Below are 20,639 nucleotides of genomic sequence, written 5' to 3' on the forward strand. Positions count from 1 at the left end.
CAGTAGTAGGACTGTATTATATAGGCTATTATCATCAAAAAAAAAAAAAAGCTTTTCAATGTTTTATCAGAAGTTTTAATTTATTTAGCGTAATATATATAAGCGGAACCTTTGAAATGCGCTCTTGTTTGACCTCGGTGCTAGAATCCTGAACTGTCAACAGGAACAGGCGGAGGAGCAGCAGCAGCGGCAGCCCTTGTTGCAAACGTTGGTAGTTTTAAAGTGCTAATTCTCTTATCGTTCGTTTTCGTATTTTAATATTTCCCCAGGTGTGTTATAAGCTGTTGTAGTATTATACATTTAATTATGTTAGACAAACGGCAGGAAAACAATGTTAGTTAACTTCCTTTGTCAGCTTCTTTTGCTTTGAATTAAGCGAGCAAATTACTCTTTAACAGAAATAGTAATTTTTGCAAAAATAAATTTGCTTAATGTTTTAGCGACATGGTCGCCGAATTGAAGAATAGCTTCTAAAAATGTGTCGCAGTTTAAAATCATAAGTTATAACATATACATATATTATGAGCAACATAAGCAAGGCAGCTTTACAACTCAGACATTTGTAAATTGAGTTTGGTGTGATTTTACTAGCTTCTTTGTCACTATTTAGCTAGTTAGCAAAAAACTGTCAAATTTTGAATACAAAAGCCATATCAACCATCACTTGTACCTGAATCAGTGCTGTATGTATTTTTATTTCTGTGTTTTTCACAGTTTGCCTGACGTCCACCACTGTGTAGCAAAGTTACTACTCTCTACTCGGAGAATGCAATTTAAAAAGTGCTTGTGGTGCTGGGTAGATGGTTGCCGAATTAAGGAGTAGCTTTTAACGACGTAGACAAGGTTAAAAAAACAGCATATATCGTAAGAATGTGTGCTGGGAAGCAAGGGGACTTTTACACTTAGAGATTTGTGAATAGAGTTTGGTGTAACGTTCTTTGCTTAAAGGCGAGAACGTTAGCGTGTCAGGACAACATCCTCTCCTGATACCCTCTAACCGCTGGCATCCGTGTTCAGCTTTGTATGGCTGTATATTGGAGTCATAAAGCTACTGATTTGGTATTTTTGCGATTTCCAAATTGGCATGAGTCAACCTCTGAAAACGTGTACTGTGTATCAAATGGCGACTGACGAGAAATTACTCGTTTTATTCCCCGAAAACAGTCCCATTACAGGTCAGAAGAGAAGAGCCGGTAACCCGCAGGAGCTGCCACTGCGGTATCCCTCCTGCAAGGTGGTGATTATGCGGCCGGGACGGCGTCTGTAACCCGGCTTTAACACATCTCAGTTCAGGCTTTAGGGGCGCATTCCTTGGAGGTGAGTGATTAAGAAACACAGGTTTGATAAAAAAAGAGTTTGCACCGTGTTATTGGGGTGTTGGTGTTCATTTGCATCCACTTTCAGGAACAATCTCAAAACATGTAGGAGCTCCTTCTTGGTTAGCTGCCAATGGGTGAAAATATCAATGGAATCTGGTGTGGGATCTTTAAATGCTTGGGATGCACCTTAAATGATGCTGAAGAGATTCCTAATATAACATGCAGTATTGTGCACAACCAGGAGTCAATATAAAATAATAATGTAATTGTTTTAGAATAAAACTGTTGTACTTTGATTAAGATAATATTAAAGACATTCATTCCCCTTTGATATTACTTTCATTGAATGACTAAATACTACAGTAGGCCTACCCATGAGCCTCGGCTGTTGTTGCTATGGGGCTAGTCAGAGCTGCAGTCACTTCAGATCACTATTTGACATAATAATTAAGGCTGGGCAATATATCACTATTGAATCGATATCGTAATATGAGACTGGATATCGTCTTAGATTTTGGATATCGTGATATGACAAGTGTTGTCTGTCCCTGGTTCTAATGGCTGGATTACAGTAAAGTGATGTAATTTTTTTTAACTTACCAGACTGTTCTAGCTTTTCTATTATTTGCCTTTACCCACTTAGTTATTATGTACACACTAATGATGATTATTTACCAAAAATCTCATTGTGTAAATATGTTTTTGTAAGCACCAAGTGTCAACCCTACAATATCGCCGCAATATCGATATTGAGGTATTTGGTCAACAATATTGTGATATTAGATTTTTTCCATATCGCCCAGCTCTACGCTGAATGTTTGAATGAACCTCCCTCCTTCCGTCTTTATGTTCACAGTCTTGTACCTTTTGATTCTTTATAAAAAACTGATATTTTATAACACAGTTGTTCATCTTTTGGATGATGACTGATGATGTCTAACTTGTTTCTGTTTAGTCTGTTTGGTACCGTGTTTCTGGGCCGTGATGGAGCCCGGAGGAACTTCCGCTGACGTCCTCCTGCAGCGTCCCTGGCTTCCTGTGAGCATCAGCGGCTGGCGGCTCCTCACTAAGAGCTGGTTTGGGGAAACGGCGTACCACATCCTGCTGACAGACGTGCACTGTGTGTGGGAAGAGAGGATGGACTCTGCAGCCCTCCAGAAGAGAGCACAGGTACACATAACACTGAATTATTTATTTTATTCATGGTTATGTTTTTCCTTATGATGCATAAATCCTGTTTTTTATCCTCCCAGGAGCTGAACAGACGTTTGCGAGCCCCGGTCAAAGCGTTCTTCTCCCACCTGTGTGAAGTAGTCCAGCCCTGCCTGTCAGGAAGTGACGCACGGCCCGACAGGGAGGCTCAGATCTCGCTGGCGCGGCAGGACGACGGAAACATCAGCATCAAGCTGAAGAGTGAGCTGGCAGGGCTGCCCTTCTACTGGGAGTTTCACTGCACCCCCGCCCCCGTCACTGTGGTACGCTCCACATTTGAACTTTTTAGTAGACGAGTGGATGAAGCTACTGAGGGTTTTGAACTGGTGATATTTTTGTTTTGGTATGGTTTTGTTACTATACCACCTAGTTATAGTGTCTTTATAAATGCAAAAAGAATCTTCAAAGTTGATTTTTAAAAAAAAAAAAAAACAGGAACTTGTGATGTTTGAGGATTTTCTACTCTATAAAACCTCATATTCTTTAAGAAACACTGAAAAACTGTCATTTTCTAACACAAAAATTAAAAGATGAAAGAGAATATTGATTATTAGCTAAAAATCAGCCCCAGTAGAGAAATATTGGTGTTGACTAGAGCTGCAATGATTAGTTGACTAATCGACTAAACTATTTTGATTATAGGCTAATCGTTAAAGTAATTTTTCATGCAAAAATGGCAGAAAATGCTGTTTTCCGCTTCTCAAATATGGAGATTATCTGCTTTTTTCTGTTTTTGTATCATATTAAACTGAATATCTTTGGCTTTTGGACAAAACAAGGCAATCTAGAAAATAATCGGCAGATTAATCAATAATGAAAATAATCGTAAGTTGCAGTTGGCAATAATGTATCAGCTTTCAAATTCCCATATCACTTTTTAAAAGTTTTATCAGCTCTGCCGATATCAGAGGAAAATTACTTTGTTACATTTAATAAATGGTCAAATAATTGTGTACATTTGAATTTATGAGCTTAAGAATTTGATCAGAAGTTTAAGTAAAATCTTACTGATAAATGTCTTCACACTGTTACCATAAAACGTGGGAAACAATTAAAACATAAATCAAAATGTGCAAAATCTAAGTAATACAGGAACTGAAATCTGTAAATGTGTTTTAAAAAAAGTTTTAAGGTTTATAGCAAGTCTTTCCCCTGACATATCTCTATCGTGTGTGTGTGTGTGTGTGTGTGTGTGTGTGTGTGTGTGTGTGTGTGTGTGTGTGTGTGTGTGTGTGTGTGTGTGTTTTTCAGGTGTGTGTTCAGCTGGTGCGCCCCCTGCTGGTGATGAGCCACCTGCTGCAGCGGCAGGTGGAGCAGCTCGGAGGACTGCTGGGGAGGAAGGACGCAGAGATCCAGGACTACAGAGAGAACGGAGCAACACTCAGCAGAGGTACACACACATTTCTCACACACACACACACACACACACACACACACACACACACACACACACACACACACACACACTCACACACTGTTAACATACACAAAAACGGATGTTCAATGATTGAAATAACAAAACTCCATCTGCTTAAGAAGACTATAAATTGCAGCTGAAAGCTCCAAAAAAGTTATTTTTAAAATCAGTTTAAACCAATCTACCTGATCTAACAATTTCAGTCTGTATACACCTTTTGATTTTATTTATTTAACCTTTATTATCCAGGAAGAATCTTAAAATACATGATCTATTTTGCAAGAGAGACCTGGCAGCTGAAGAAGAGTCACATCTCAGATTATGGCCCTGGATGTTAATCCTTCCCAGATTAAAAAACTTAAAGAAGTGAAAGTCATTGTAACAAAAACATATATATTTGTGTCTTTCTCATTCATTTAATCGTGTGTGTGTGTGTGTGTGTGTGTGTGTGTGTGTGTGTGTGTGTGTGTGTGTGTGTGCGTGCGTTTGAATCCAGAGCGACTGCAGACGGACGTCTTTGAGGAGCAAACCTACAGAGAGGACTTCATGTTGAAGGTGAGAGGTCAGGTACACACACACACACACACACACGCCCCCTGCAGCCGGTTGTTAAGGCCTGTTTTACCGTCTTCTCCGCTCCGTCCTTATCGTTACTCGGCTGTGGCGAGGGCAACAGGAACCACATGATAAAACACTGCGGCCGCCGGATCAGCCGGCGCTCTCTCCGCCTGAAACATGAGCCGCCGCGACACGCTCAACTCAAGTCTCCGTGCGTTACCGTCAGCCAATCAGAGCGAGGCGTGAACCGGGCTGAGTTTTCAAATTAAAAGTGTTTACTGTATTCAGTTGTGGAATTTCTCATCTCTGACTTTGTTAACCCCTGACTCCTAGTGTGTGTGTGTGTGTGTGTGTGTGTGTGTGTGTGTGTGTGTGTGTGTGTGTGTGTGTGTGTGTGTGTGTGTGTGTGTGCATTTCAGAACTACCTGTGGAATTTTCACTGGGTATCTATGTGCTCCAGCCTGTAGTTTGTATTTATGTTTTAGTATTTTAGGAAACCATGATCGGAGCACATAGATACCCAGTGAAAATTCCACAGGTAGTTCTGAAAATGTATGGAGAAATCTCACAATAGATAAAGTAACACTGCAGTAACACATGCAGTAAACCTGCTCTCTACAGCTGACCAATCAAGACAAGAATATAAGAAGTAACAGACTAAGAGAGGTGTTACATCGATTCATTCAAATTTTTGTGTAAAATGTCAACATCATGAGAATCTAGTTTTTTTTAAGCATGCGCAAAAAGGTTATTGTGTGTGGGGTTTCTCCATAAATGTCAAACCTAAAATTAGCTGAACTTTTGGAGGAAAGAGACACATTGTTTAAAAATTGTCAGGTCTGATTCCATGTGTAGGTCACGGATGTCACGGGAGCTTTAAAGGTGAACATCAGAGATAATGTTCCACCATAAATCACTTTGCAGGATAACACCTCAGTATAATTCACAGTTTGTTTGTTGGAGTTGCATCATTTTGTGGTCAGGAAACCAGTCTGTTTGTCTGAAAGGAACCAGGAATGAATCTCCGTTTTAGTTCTCCAGCTCAGGTACGGAGAGTCATGGAAAGTTTCATCAGGGTCACAGAGGCAGCTCTGTTTTCTGCTTTTTGGGGAGATTACATCGTTGGAGCGGGAAGGTGAGCGGACAGTCGGAGACCACAGAAGAAGAAGAAGAGGAAGAAGAAGAGGAAAAAGAGGAGAAATGTTGCAGTTGATCAAAGTCTTCTCCTTCGTGGCAAATTCCACCGGGCCGCGACGAGGCCGCCTCCAGACCAAAGTCCAAACTGAAATAAACGTGTTTGGGAAAAATGTCGCCGGGACGCGACAAAGGGAGAATCGCACACTGGATGTGTGTGTGTGTGTGTGTGTGTGTGTGTGTGTGTGTGTGTGTGTGTGTGTGTGTGTGTGTGTGTGTGTGTGTGTGTGTGTGTGTGTGTGTGTGTGTGTGTGTGTGTGTGTGTGTTAATCAGAGAAAATCAGGTGAAGGCGTTTGGCGTGTGTGTGTAGTATTTATCTATCAGGGTGTGGCCTTTGCGTGTGTGTGTGTGTGTGTGTGTGTGTGTGTGTGTGTGTGTGTGCGTGCGTGCCGTCTGGCCTTTCAGCGACTTGTGTTTGTGTCTCCGTCTGTGTCCGTCTCCATGGCGATGCTCGCCATGCTATTTCTGAACTTGTACCTGATTATTGTAGTGAATCAGTCAGTTATTTTTTTCGGCTGCTTACATGAGCTTTTCTCTAAGCAGAACGGTTCGTTTTGGATTGTGGAAAATGATTTATTCAAGATCCACTTATCAGCTTTTTCCATATCTCACGGTCTTCTTCAGGGAAAGGCCAGGCTTTATTTGTATAGCACATTTTAGCAACAAGGCAATTCAAAGTGCTTTACATAAGACATGACAGCTCAGTTAAAATCAGTTGGAGTGAAAGCAGTTCGCTCAGTTGTAATCGCGTGATGCAGATATGGAAGTTGTTGACTGATCTTGCAAAAATTGTTGTTAATAAACAGATTAAACAAGCAAGATTTAACGTGTTAATAAAGTGAGCTTTAGAGGAGTTGGTAGATGTTAGACTGTTTCCAGTCTTTATGCTAAGCTAAGCTAACTGGCTGCTCGCCGGTGCTTCCTATTTTCTGCAGAGACATGAAAGTGTTGCGTATCATTTCAGCCAGAAAGTGAATAATCCTGTTACCCAAAATGTTCCTTTTTTAAAGTATATACAGTCTCCATTAGTCAGATCAGAGTCTGTGTGTGTCTGCTGTTCACCCGGCTTTAGTTTTTCTTCCTTGAACCTGAACTTCTTTGACATTTACTAGTTATTTACGTTCCTGGTGCCAACAGAGAGCAGACAAATATCTTCAAAAATCTTTCACCATTTCCACGTGTGTGCGTGTGTGTGCGTGTGTGTGCGTGTGTGCGTGTGTGCGTGTGTGTGTGTGTGTGTGTGTGTGTGTGTGTGTGTGTGTGTGTGTGTGTGCCATTTGTGGCCTCTTGTTTCCCACACCAAGGGGAGTGAAGGGCAGAGGGACAGCGAAAGGGAGCCGATGATGACAGGAGCAGGAGCTTTTATTTTCTACTGCAGCTTTCCATGGAAGCCCCTCCTCCCTGTCCCGTCGCCACACAAACACCCCACCCAGCTCAGGTCAACATTTACATGGGTGGAATTAGCATGCGCTTCCCACTGATACACACACTTGGAGTTAACTTGGGCACAGGCTAGAGCTGGTCATGAAAAAAAATTTAAAATCCTTTTAGGATCACATCAGCTTTAGGACGTACATTTGTGTGTGTGTGTGTGAGAGAGAGAGAGAGAGGGGAGTGTCTGATGGTCCACACAGAGCGGGCTGTGACGCATGCTTTTGGTTTTTTAGAGCTGAGTGTTGGTGTGTGTGTGTGTCACTGAGGCTGTTTTTTTATGTCTGTGTGTGTGTATCATAGTGACGCATTACTTGCAGCGAGTCGTGCAGCAGCGTCACAGTTGTCAGCGCTCAATTGAATTGTCACCGTTTGGGAACGTCGCCCGGCGCTTCCTGTTTCATGAGACGGTGGCTTCACAGCTCCTCGGCAACCGTGCATCTGACAATTAGTGGCCATCGCTGACCAAAACACCTCACTTGAGCTGCGCAGAATCACATAATTGAGCCAAAATGTTGGCTTCCTGCTTCCAAACTTGGCGTTCCTCACTTCAAATGTCCTGCATTTCTTGCTTAAATTGAAGGTTTTCCTGGTCAGGTTTTGTGTTGAGGGAGTGTGAAACTGCTTAGAAACAAAATGAGAATCAATAAGAAACTATTTCTTTCTTTACAGTGCAGAGATGTGCAGTCTCCAAAAAAATGCCTGTAGTGGTTATGTGCTTAAACGGGTGAAGAGATTATCCTTAAATGCTACTCGGCTCTCCACGTGAAGCTGCACAGGCACAACAGGAGGAGTCAAATCCTAATATCTGTTTGCTTCGACCAGAGGCTCTAAGTTAAGAGCAGGGCAGGAAACTTAGTTTTTTCATCCGCTGACCACAGCGGCCGGTGGATTCCAAAATACACTTTGACTCTAAGTAGCCAAACGTAACAGAAAGAATGAAGAGAAGCTGCAGATATTGATTGCTTTAATAGCTGAAGGAGCAGAATCAAGAAATACAATAGATCGTAGAAAATTGAATACATTTCTGGTGCAAATAAATTACAAAAAGAACATAAATCAAAGAGACTGCAGATCTAGAGATCGCTTTGTGTGCTTTCTGTTTAAGCACTTTGTGTTACATTTTATTTGTATAAAAGTGCTATACAGTTTAAGTCTGATTGATTGGATGATTGATTGATACCGATCAGACGGTTAGGACTTACCTTGTACAGCAGCTGGATTCTCGCAAGATAACGTATCACATCACAGGAAAATCCATGTCGTCAGACTTTAAGTAATGTGTTTGTCTGAACTAACCTCTTACCGCACCAATCAGCGTAACGTGAAGAGCTACTGGCAGCCACGGCCGGTCTAGGTGTGTAAGGTGGCCCGCGACTGTTCATTCAAAACAACAATGACCGATGGGTCATCCAGTCAGCTGCCAGGTATTTTTTGAAAGTGCCTGCCCTTTCCCAAACCGTTTCCCATGACGGCTTCTCAGATGGTTCTGTGTACCAAACCAAACCACCCTAGGTTAGGGCAAAAAAGTAAATAGAGAACTTGTTGTTGCTCGTTTACCTTATTTACCTTTATGTATATATTATTTATCAACTCTTTATTAAGATTTCTGCATTTTCTGCATACTTACTGGGTCAGTTTAACGCTAGGACTGCAACTCTTTTACCAGGTTCTTTCTTCTCTGCCTGTGGAGGCAAACATTCAGAGGTTTAATGGATCGTTTGGTGTCGTATGTAAAGCTGTAATCAGCGTGAAGGGACAGACAGCGACAGAATTAGTGAGGGAAGGAAAGAGAGTAGAGGAAGGTTGGAAAGGTGGCCTCTCTCCTCTTATTCTTCTTCTTCTCCTCTGTAAATCATTAACTGCTGCTCTCATAAACAGCAGCGAGCAGCTCTTTATCTCACATACCTGAGGAATTCAGGGCCGGGGTGGTAAGAAGGAGAGGCTCGAGGGGAGGGGGGAGGACACATCGGCATGAAAGTGATGTTGAACACTTTATATATCGCTGCTCATCTTATAATGAAGAAATTAATCTTGTTATCTGTTTATATCGCCGTACTTTGGCACTGATTCACCTAAAAGTGACTTCCGGACTGCTGAGCTGATCATGAACATGACTGATATAGAGCTGTTTTTATAGACATTAGACATTTTACAGATGAAACATAAAATGGAAATAATTGTAAGCTTCAGGTCTTGTTTCTAAACTGTTTGTAAAGAGTGAAAAATCGCAGAGTAGATCTTCCTCCTCCTCGGTTGCACACAGTTTCCACAGGGTTGTCCCCCGTCTGGGTCTGTAATTAGTTCCTCTGTGGCCTGGCTGCTGGGCCGAGCCCCGGCCTGGACCGGCCAAGTGCGGCGTCCCGCAAAGACATCATGAGACATGAGAGCAGGAACACAAAACACGGCTGCAGCACGTGAACACGCCGGACGCCTACTGCAATACTGCACTTTATTCCATGACATGTACACCGTTACAGCTGCAGGATGTGAGTGAGCGCTGCAGGACGCCTTCACCAAACTGAAGTGGTAACAGATATTATTCGGCTCTCCTCAGCTGACAGAAGATGGATTATCAGGATCAGGAGCGCGCAGTTAAAACAAGAAACATACATTTTACTCTCTGCTCATCAGTGCTGATGTCAGATTTGTAAGGCTGATATTTGAGTGTCAAAACTATACATCCAATAGTGATATATCAGCTTTATATATTCCTTTTTTGCTTTAGATTTTTTCTTTGGTGATGGGTGTTTTTAAGGCTGATAACGATCATCCAAAAAGTAATAAAAACAGCTTTAAAATCTTTTAAAATTTCCTCAAAACTCGAGAAATTATGTTTGAATAAAAAAGAAAAAGTCTAAGAAAGGAAGATCCAAATTTCGCCTCATACTCCTTTTTTACACAACCACTTTGCTTGGCCGCTGATCCTTCAGATCATTTAAAAACATATTTTACAGCTGAAAGCGTTCATTTCTCAGGACTGACGGATAAATGTGTTCATCAGCTGAAGTGTGACGGCTAATTGGACTTCCCTGAGCATTTAATGAAATAATGCATTTTCCACTCAAAGCCGTGACTGCACCTCATTGAAATTGTTCAACAACTAAACGATTCAATAAACAGTCTTACCTTTTAATTTGGTGACGTGTTTCTCTGCACAAAAACACCTTCAACTTCAAATCTGATTAATTTTCTGAGACGTCTCCTGTTTTTTTTTTTTTTTGAAAAACAAGCGCTCTCCTTCACCATTTGAGTGGCCAGTTTTTTAAGCATGTGCAGAAAAAATGTGACGTCTAATACCCAAAGTTAAAACCAGTTGGTGACCAGCGTTGCTCTGCGGTGGCTTCATGAGCCGCTGTGGTCGTAACGGAGTTATATTGGTGAGCGTTAACGGGATGTTTGGCTCAGATTAGCAGCTTTCTGTGTGTCATCGCCCTGAAGGGAAACGTGACCACGGCAGGGGGGGACAGCGGAGAGGGGAAAAGGTAAATGAAGTGGTGTGGGTGGTGTCAGAGCAGAGAAGATTCTGGGAGATATACCTCCTCTGCCTGTGTTGGTTTTGCTTCACAGCGTGCATGTTCCTGTGTACGTCACGTCAGTGTAGTCCAGTCATGTTAAATTATTGACTTGTCCCTTTTATTTTGAGTGTCTCAGCACTGTTTACGTGATGTGAGCGGCTAAATATACCGCATGACTCATTTGTTTGTGAGCTGTCCAGTTTTGGGCCAATTAAAGAATAATTCCCGGCTTTCTTTCTTTTTTCTTCAACTTATGTGTTGTTTCAGATGCCTTCAACCACATCTCGTGGCTTTCATAATTGGATGGAGTTGCTCATTTTGAGACGGTTTAGTGACTTTTAACAATGGTCGTAAGCTCTTTCTCTGCTTGAGAATGATATCTGGTGTTGGATCTGTGTTGCCGTCTTGTTTAGAGCTGCAACGATTATTCGATTAATTGTCAACTATTAAATTGATTGCCAACTATTTTGATTATCGATTAATTGGTTTGAGTATTTTTTTATTAAAACTTTTGTGATTCTAGTTTATAAAATGTGAATAGTTTTCTTCTCTCCTCTGGGACAGTAAACTGAATATCTTTGAGTTGTGGACAACACAAGACATTTGAGGACGTCATCTTGGGCTTTGGGAAACTGATGGAACTTTTTCAACATTTTCTGACATTTTAGAGACCCAACAACTAATCCATTAATCCAGAAAATAATCCAGATTTATCAACGTGAAAACAATTGTTAGTTGCAGTACCTAACTATAACATTGGCACTGTCCGTATTAATGAAACGGAGTGGAGTAGACAGAACAGGTCACGTAGTTCAGTTTATCTTAGCCCGCGTGATTTTAGTGGTTGTAAATCAAAACACTCAGGCCTAATTTCATTCCACCTTTGTGGCAAATGCATAGACAGTGAGGGGAAAGTACAAAGAAGTGAAGAGAGAGAGAGAGAGAGAGAGAGTAAATATAGAAATATGACTCATAAAAGTTATAGCAGTCTGTAGAATGGAATGACGTGATGAACAGCGGCGATTATAATCACAGTAAAGATAGTAGAACTATGGCTAATAATAACAATAGTTTTAGCAGGGGGTGTTGAGCAGGATCACAGCAGCAGCAGCTGCAACCACAGTCCAGGTGTCCCCACAATCCAGGGAAATCTGAGGGACGAATGATGGTTAGAGGATTCAAATGTACTGAAGCACCTGAGCAGTTTTGTGTTTTTGCGTCTCGTAGGATTTCTATCCTACTGATGTGATCCTCAACAAATGTTTATTTAAGAGTGTGTGTGTTTAATGTAGTTATTGAAACTTAACCTAGTAGTTAGGACGAGGGAATCGCCGATTTGGAGCTCATATCAGCGACGGATGGATAACTGAGGGATGAGATGTCTTTAGAACTTGTAAGATGTCTGTTGCAGCTGATGACAGTTGAGAAAAATAAAGCTGTGTGCTCAACCTTCTCCTTCGTCTCTTCACTTGTCCTAAAGCAATTTCATCCTCCCGTTTATTTTTCTGAGGACGTGACCTCGAGTCCTTCGGGGGTTCCAAACGGAAAGCGACGCTTTGCTCTGGGGTTCGGGGACGGGAAGCTGAGGTCACAGCGAGGAGAAGGGGAGGTGGAGAGGAATGAGGGAGAGCAAACACAAGGTCAGCAGCCGAGACCAGATGAGGGAGAGAGAGTGTGAGACTCTCCGGCACCAGGTCCCCCACCTGAAAAACCCCAGCAGAGCTGTTTACCAGCTAATAATAGAGGAGCGCCATCACGCTGCCCCCCTTCCTCTCATCACCTTCCCCACACACTGGGCTTTACTCTGGGGGAGGAGGAGGCGGTTGGAGGTGTGGCCACCAGGTGAGCGCTCCTCCTCTTCCTCCTCCTCTCTGCTTCCTTTCCTGCGTTGCTGGAGGACTTTGTTCCGTGACAAAAGCAGGGAGGAACTTTCCAGAACATTACTCAGCCCGACAAAACAGGCGAGAGGTTATTGACCTGCTGTAATCCCCTTTTTATTCCTCGCCTGGTGTTTCCTTTCTGGTCAGCAGCAGCAGACAATGTGTGCCACTTTTGTACCCTTCCTAAAAATAAGGAGAGGGGAGAAAGCTTCTTTGCCAAATAAATAAGATAAAACACTCATGGTGAGTCAACGTTTTGACTTACTAAATCATAATTTAATATCTTATCTCATGCTGAGTCACTATCTTATCATGGTCTCATAACTTTGACTTAGTATCTCATATTTTCGACTCTCGTTGGTGTTTTCCTTAGCCTGAAGTTCCCTGCTCGTCTGTGTGGTACTTTGGTGCACAGGAGGAAGGTTCATGTAAATGAGGCGGTGCAAAGCAAGTTATTGGTGTTTTGGTGGAAAAGGGCTCTTAGACAATGAGCTAAGAACGAGATGAACGAGAGAAAACTTGCAGACCGGTGATGTGATTGGCTGAGAGCGTATTTATTAATCATTATTAAAGCCTTCTTGCACTTTGTGCTGCAGCCCAAGACCACTGCTTGCACTGTTAAAATAGAGCGCACTCTTTTTATTTTTATCACGCATAACTTTTCATCCATTTGTTTCTTTTCCTGGCAGAAATGGGCTTCCGTAGGGAGGAGAGGTTTAAACTATCAAATAAGAGTCGGATCTAACCGATTAAACTCAACCGTCCAGATCAAATAATCTGAAGTGAGCTGGCAGCCAGAGAGAGGAGGGGGCAGCTGACAGAGGAGGGGGGGAGCGAATAAAAAGAGAGAATAAGGTGGGCTTTCTGCTGCACATTGCTTTCTCTGTGCCCAAAGCAGAACTAAGCCTCACCAGAGCATTTGCATTTATTTTTACGCTATTTAAACAAACAAATAACAAAAATAAATCAATGCAAAACCTCGAAACCTGACCAAAGTGTGTTTAGGAGCCCCTCTGCCCTGACAGCGAGCGGGAGACCACCAATTTCTCCCGGTCAATATTTGAGGAGCTAATTTGGAGAGTTTGTCCTCTCCATTGGGGGAAAAAAAGAAGGATTTGGTGAATAGCGTGTGTTTTTCTATACGTGCGTTTGCATAATGTTGCTGGAGTTTACATGCACCCTTATCTGTCAGGCGTGTGGTTGACAGAGAGTGTGTGTGTGTGCGTGTGTGCGTGTGTGTCAGTTGTTCCTGCTCTACCTGTGGTCAGCTGTGCCAATAATGCCGCTTTGATTAGAGACTTATCGCAGCCCCGTCGCACCCTGCATCACACCTCGGCCATGTGACTCCCACAGCAGGGCCGTAAAACAAACATACCCAAAGCACCGAGCTGTGTCAAAAGGACACTTTCATGCTTTGGGTTCATGCACCTGATTTATTTCTTTTTAATCTTTATGGATTTATTGGCTTTAGAGCTGCAGAACGGAGCAGATCGACTAACAACTCAAATGTTATTCCAGTTCAGAGTAGTGCAGAATCTACGTGGTGTATGAACAAGCAACACAGATACTGAATACACACACATCTATCAGAATAACAACATCAAGTTCCTTTCTTACATCTGGGATGTCGATGAAATTAGTAAGAAGCAACAGCTAATTCCCAACCAGCTTGTACATGAAGTTATTGTTGGGTGAAATATATATGTATGTAACTCCATCTTTGTGTTTAGGAGGAAAATAAACACACAAATAGGATTACAAACTTAGGCTACATCTACACTACTACATTTTGGTTTAAAAAAACAAATAATCTTGTGCTACGTTTAGGCCTCCTGTCCACACTACTGCAGTGTTTCCGAGCCTCTAAAACGGAGACATTTGGAAACAGTGCTGTCCCCGTTTTGGTTTTTATACTCCGGGGTTGTGTTGTAGTCTGGACGGACAAAAACGGAGACCTTTGGAAACGACGACGCACGTCAGTCAGTCTTATCGGTTAGGTAGCTTACAGACCTTAGCTTACAACCTAACAGTTCCACCTCATCGTCGCTCCAAGATAATAAATCCCTGCTCTTACTTTTCATCATTATTCTTTCTCCAAAGTAGTTTCTCTATTTCCAACTTCTACATCCCTGATTTTCAACCACAGAGTAACGTCAGACATTCCTTCCTGCTTACACCGGCACGCACATGCCCAGTGTGTGTGTGAACGGTCATGTGATATGTGTTGTCAGACGTGTTAATATGGACGCAGATTAGTTCTGCTACTGGAGATAAAACTCTTGTGTGGTTTTTGTCTCAAAACGGCGCTTAAAAATGAACGTAGCCTTATTATCACATTAACCATCAAACTGCCAGTTACAGCCTGCTGCTGCGATGTTGAGTACATGAAAACTTAGAAAAAGAAAGGGAAAATTAGTAAATAAATGTTTGAAATGTCCAGCTTCTGTCACTACGAGTGGTTGTACTACGAATACCAAATGTGAAGCACTTAATTCGCACTTTAAAAAAATGAATGTGAGCGCACCTGAAGTGCCAGAAACAATCCCTCATTGGACAGCAGGAGTGAAGTACAGTAGGCCAGAGTAGAAGTAGGAAGTGTCTGTTTACAACAGACAGTTTGAGCAAGATTTTACAGTTTGCTTTATTTTTTCCATCCAAATAACATGTCTGACTGCTTGTATTGCTGATTTGACTAATAACTTCTCTGTAAATTCACAAGGAAGCTTCATCACAAAGAAATGAATGATTTTGAAGGGACCCATCGCTCACCTTCTCCCCCTTCCTGTCTCTCTTCCCGTCAGACTCTTCCTCTGCTGTGTTCTGAGCAGCCGGACGCTCACGGCTTCAACGCCGACCTCCAACACCTGTACGGAGCTGTCGTCACCCGCGGAAACACACGGAAACGCAAACTGTCCGAGGAGCGCCCTGCTGAGGAGGACCAACCAGCCGCTGCCGGAAAAGAAGCAGACGTCCCCTCGTCTTTAGGTTAGTCTTTAGACTGCTGAAGGCTTCACAAATGCTCCAATTATTGATCAGAGGAAACATCCGCTCATCTGAACTTTTAGAGTCAGCCTCCATTACAAAAAAAAATATTCAGGCTTACTTTTGCGTTCAATATCCCGATCAGAACATTCATTCAAAGAGTCACATTGTGGTGTTTCCCGGCCAGCGCCTAACAGCCCATCTGACACTTAACAAACCACATGCACACAAAGTAGGGCTGCACAATATATGGTTATTTAATCGTCATCGCGATATCAACTGGCGCAATATACACACCGTGAAAGGCTGCAACACATCGCGAAGGACACTCTGAGATGTTTTTGTGTTAGTTGAAAGAAAATATCAGTAGAAAACTTTTAGTGGTGCCTTTTATATTCAATTCAATGTTCAATTTAAAGAATGTTGGAAATGATTTCCTTTAATTTGTTTTAAATTCAACAAGCAATGTATTTATTATGTATTTTAGCAGAAAACTGAAAGCAGCAGAACTGAGTACACTTTATTATCTGTTTATTTATCGTGAGTAATATCATTATCACAATATTCAACAGCGTTATCGCATATTTTCCTCATATCGTGCAGCCCTAACACAAACATTAACATTAATCAGTGACTTGTTTAGCCTTTAAAATGTAAAAACCAGAGAACAGTTCATCAATGATTCCCCATGTTGGTAGAAACAATCCTCAGAATAAACATTTGTGCACGTACGGAGTATATATAAATGTGATGTGTAGAGAAAACAATCCAAGGTGCACTAGAAAAATGAAATAGTTAAATGCGTGTGTACTGTATTTCTTTCAAAAGTTACGCCGTGCTTTACACAGAAAATAATTTGAGCAAGTTTATCTAAAAGTAGATAAAAACATAACCTGGCAACAAATCAGTGATATATATTTTGGAGGAGGGAGAATATAAAAGCATGTACAAGTCAGCAAGAGACAATAATGAACTCAACAGCTGTTTTCATAATAATAATAATAATAATGTCATTTTGCAGCTTGTGTCCTCACGTTGCCTTTTTTAAACAAAATAGCCACGAATAAAAAATATAATACATGTTAACATATTACTCTGACTCTGATTCTTAAAGTTCAGTTAGTTTCTTTATTTCAGAAAATGTTGAATTCTTTTTGAGTGTGTGTTTGAGCGTGTGTGTCCTCGTCCTTCAGGTGGATCCGTCACCAATAGTGACGCGGGTCAAGAGGACGTGCAGGAGGACGCAGCCAGAGCCAAGATGGCCGACAAACCCGCTGCAGTACAGCAGGTACGACAGCAGCCTGATGGAAAGAGTCACAGATAACTGATTAAGAACAGACTCTTAACTCCGCAGTTAAAAAGTGACAAAAACCTCGAAAACCCCCGACCAAAACGTTTTTAAAAAAGGCGACAAATCATTCACCGACTGTAAAATGGAATATTTTGGTAATTGACCAGAAAGAATACACAGTACCTTAAACAGCGTTGTAATATGAAGTATAACTTCTACTTGAGTGATTTTTCTTTATTTCTGTGTCATGCACACACAGTGTGTGTTCATGAGACATCAAAATGTCTGTTTCAGGGTTCAAACATTTCCCAAAAGTACAGGTTGTCTTACAGCTCGTTCTTAAACCAAACATTCTGTCTTCTCTCCCGAGCTTGGCAAATAAAATCTGTGACTTAAAAGATTCCTTTCTCGAAGCACAACTCAAATTTTATTGCTAATCATCCAGCCAGAAGAAATCATCACAGACGATAGTCATTGTAGTAAAAAGTGCATCCCTTACAGTCCTCGTAAACAGGACAATAAAACAAAATGTTGGCCTCATTCTCAGTTTCAAGTTCTACTTATAAAGTAGATTTTATACTTAACAATGTTAACTAGCTTATACATTTTGAAATGTCTAGAAGAAGTGCTGTACTGAATAAACTTCACTTGATTCATTGATTAAAAACAGAAAATTGGAAAAAAAAACTAAGTATCATTTTACAAGTTTGTAAAAGATATGAGATGAAACCTAACATAGGATAAGATAAAAAGAGAGTATAAAAGAATGTAAAAGCTACTAAAACACAGCATTCTCATGAACTAGTTCATATGATATCACTAAAACTTATGCACACCAATTTGTATAATATCTTGGGAAATTAGGCGACTGCCAGCTGGTCACGTGACGCCGGCTACAGAGCTCCCTGAGCCGTCGGTCGTAGCGTCATGCGGCGAGGACAGTTTAGGAAAAAGATCGTTGTTTGGATTCAAACGCTCCCGAGGAACAAACACTAGTATTCTGGGTGAAAGTCTTTTGTTTCCCCCGGGAAGCAAATTCTGCTCCCCGGCTTGAAAGCGCTGTGTTTTATGACCCAAACATCCAGCTGACCTCCTTCCTATGAAGAACTTTGTGCTCTTACGCAGCAGCAGTCAATGTGGAGCATGCAGCAGTAAATATGTGGAATACAGACCAGTTACAGTGCTTGACTTTTGGTAGTGATATGTATGAATGGTTCATGAGAACAGCCTGACTAAAATCAAATATCCGTCCACTTTTTCTGTCCTCTACAGTCTCTGCCGGTAACGTCCAAAACTGCAGAGCGACCGTCCTCCAAACCAAAGAAGAAGAAAGTGGTGGGACTGTTCAGATGAGCCGAGCAGTAGGGACGCACACTCAGACCACTACTAAGATCTTCATTAGAAAAAGTGCTTTTTTTCCATTTGATGAGAAAAGGAAAATAGTGCTTTTCTTAAAAACGGTTTCTTATTTTTAAACTTAAAAGGACACTTTTATAGTTTGAGACACTTAAGCTGGTTTTAATTAGGATTTAGATTTGTTAAAACAAAAGGCTTTTTAGATATTATAATAATAATAAATCATCTTTTTTAAAGTCTGGATTTTGTTTGAGAAGTTAAACAAGCTGTCGATTCATTTTGGTGGCTGTTTTCAACAATCAACTACAGAAAATGGTCAAAATATGGGAAGACATTTTGAAGTCTAAAACTCTAAACAGCTATAAACTGAACATGTTTTTATTTAACTTTTATTCAATTTAGTCAATAAAATAATGCTTTCTCTTTGTTTTGAAGCATCCACATTTTTTAATTTAAATGTCTTTGGTTTGAAACCACCAAATCCTCCGTGTTTGTGTCTGAAGGTTTGTGTCAGACAGACAGACGGAGAATAATGAGCTGCCAGCGGTCAATAGAGCAGCCGCTCTCCTTTTTCAGAGCACAGTGAGATGTTGACTCAAGGTGTTGCAGCATCTTGGGAATGCTATTGAAGTTTTCGATGAAAAGTCACTGTTTGCCTGCAAGAATTCAAGAGTTTCTGTGTGACAAACGCTACTGAAAAGTGGCAGCTTGTTAACTGGAAATGCAGAATATATATATACATATAAAGACGCTGGAATATAACTGCTAAAGCTGAGCACATTTCCTCTGAAACGATCCCTGATTTAGGTTGTAGAATTATGAAGGTGGAACCTGACAAGGACACGCTTATTATTTTTGTTTTTAAGATATACAAGATACAGCAATACCTTAACATGCAGTTCACCTGCAACAATTTTTCAACAATATTTTTGGGGGTTTGGATCGTCCGTCCATCCAGCAGCTCCAGTAGGGGAACCCAAACTTCCCTTTCTACATTTTGGATCGTTTGTTGCACCAAGCAAGACATTTGATGGCGTTACCTTGTGCTAATTGCAGCCCTAAGTGCCATGTTAGAGGTCCTAAGAAACCCCACAAGATTACACTTCTTCATTGGATTCTGGTTTTGTCAAAGAGGACTCTTCTCTTTAGACTATTTGTCCTGAAATCCCATACATAAAATAACATTCAAAGTATGTCTAATTTCACTTTGGGCCCCTGAAAGCCCGACTAAAGCCCCCTGGAGGTCCTAAGAGCCCAGTTTGGCCCCCAGTGATGGAGATTATGACATCAGCAGAGGGCTCAGCAGCCCGGTGTTGGGTGTCGTGTCTCTGTTGGTGAAACCGGACCTTCCACTGCAGCGAGCTGCTCCGTTATCCACAGCTGATCTCAGAGCGCACACTCAACCTCCCACAGTTTTAACACCACAGAAAGCAGTCTGTAGTTTTGTATTGTGATAATAATCTACAGGTGGCTGACAAATAAAACATGAAAAGTGTTGAGCCTTTTAAATAGGGCTGCAACTAACGATCATTTTCATTGTTGATTATTTTCTGGATGAATGGATTAGTTGTTTGGTCTATAAACCATTAGAACATGGTGTCGTTAGTGGTAGTCCCTGAACCGTCTGAAAGTTAACCCAAAGAACAGGGACCTTTAGACTCTGGTTCCTTTTGGTGGAAATGCAGGTAAAGTTCCTAAAAAGGCTCCTGCTCACCTGCGAAAGGTCCTGCTGTGAATCTGCATTTGTTATGCTAGGAACTCTCATATTCACAACATTCCCCCTGTGTGATAGCGTACACTTTCTAGTAGTTCAAATAAGAAGCATTTGTTTGCATTTTAAGATGATGATGCCGATCTCATCTTGGCCTGAAGAAATCTCTCTCTTCATCTCGGTCAGTTTAACATTTAAAGTTTTTAACGTTTGGTGGGTTGGTAATGGGAGTTCTGGGAAATGTAATCTCTAGAATCAGTGAAATTGAAAATAAAAGTTTAGGAAAAGTAGTGATTTTCAACGCCAAATAATCACTGAAATGTTTAGATTTTTTTCAAGGTGGGGTCCTGGGTCCTTGAGTGTTTTCCAGGAGGCCCTGATCAAACTGAGTGGCAGTTTAATGTGACTATAAGACGTCTGCACGGTGAGAAAACGGTGGTTAGAGGTGTATTACCTCCTCGCCTACAGCACAGACTGTTATGTCATTCTGTAACGGGTCTAAGATCTTCTAGAGGAGGGGTGAGAAAGTTTTAACGCGCGCACCTGCGCTCCTGCTCATGCGTCTTAACTTTAAAGATGAGGGTCCAAAGGACAGAGGGAGCGCGCGCCAGCCCAGACGGTCTCGTGGCCCGGTGTTTGTCTGTCCTCTTGGCTGACAATAAACAGATTGCGGCGGCCGCGGGGCCTGTGCCACCCCGATGGGAGGAGAAGACGGAGCAGAGGGCAGGTCCAGCAGGGCGCGGTCTCCTTCTTCTCCCGCGGCACCTCA

At 41.6% G+C, this 20,639-nt stretch overlaps 1 protein-coding gene across 4 annotated transcripts; it reads left to right on the plus strand.

Annotated features, from left to right (window-relative positions):
* Positions 1-66: 66 nt before the first annotated feature.
* On the plus strand, positions 67-18,193 carry nhej1 (nonhomologous end-joining factor 1). Of its 4 annotated transcripts, none has more exons than XM_031292075.1 (9): positions 67-207; positions 1,165-1,317; positions 2,275-2,489; positions 2,573-2,794; positions 3,783-3,921; positions 4,445-4,503; positions 15,332-15,515; positions 16,706-16,800; positions 18,076-18,193. In XM_031292075.1, the coding sequence occupies exons 3-9, from the start codon at positions 2,304-2,306 to the stop codon at positions 18,154-18,156; spliced, it is 966 nt and encodes a 321-aa protein (XP_031147935.1). In that variant the 5' UTR covers positions 67-207; positions 1,165-1,317; positions 2,275-2,303; the 3' UTR covers positions 18,157-18,193. The 4 variants fall into 4 exon arrangements, with proteins under 4 accessions (XP_031147935.1, XP_031147938.1, XP_031147936.1 ...); XM_031292076.2 differs by having other exon boundaries at positions 89-269; XM_031292077.2 differs by having other exon boundaries at positions 89-222.
* The last annotated feature ends 2,446 nt before the right edge of the window (positions 18,194-20,639 follow it).

The sequence above is a fragment of the Sander lucioperca genome, chromosome 24 (assembly GCF_008315115.2).
Source record: "Sander lucioperca isolate FBNREF2018 chromosome 24, SLUC_FBN_1.2, whole genome shotgun sequence".
NCBI classification, from domain to species: domain Eukaryota; kingdom Metazoa; phylum Chordata; class Actinopteri; order Perciformes; family Percidae; genus Sander; species Sander lucioperca.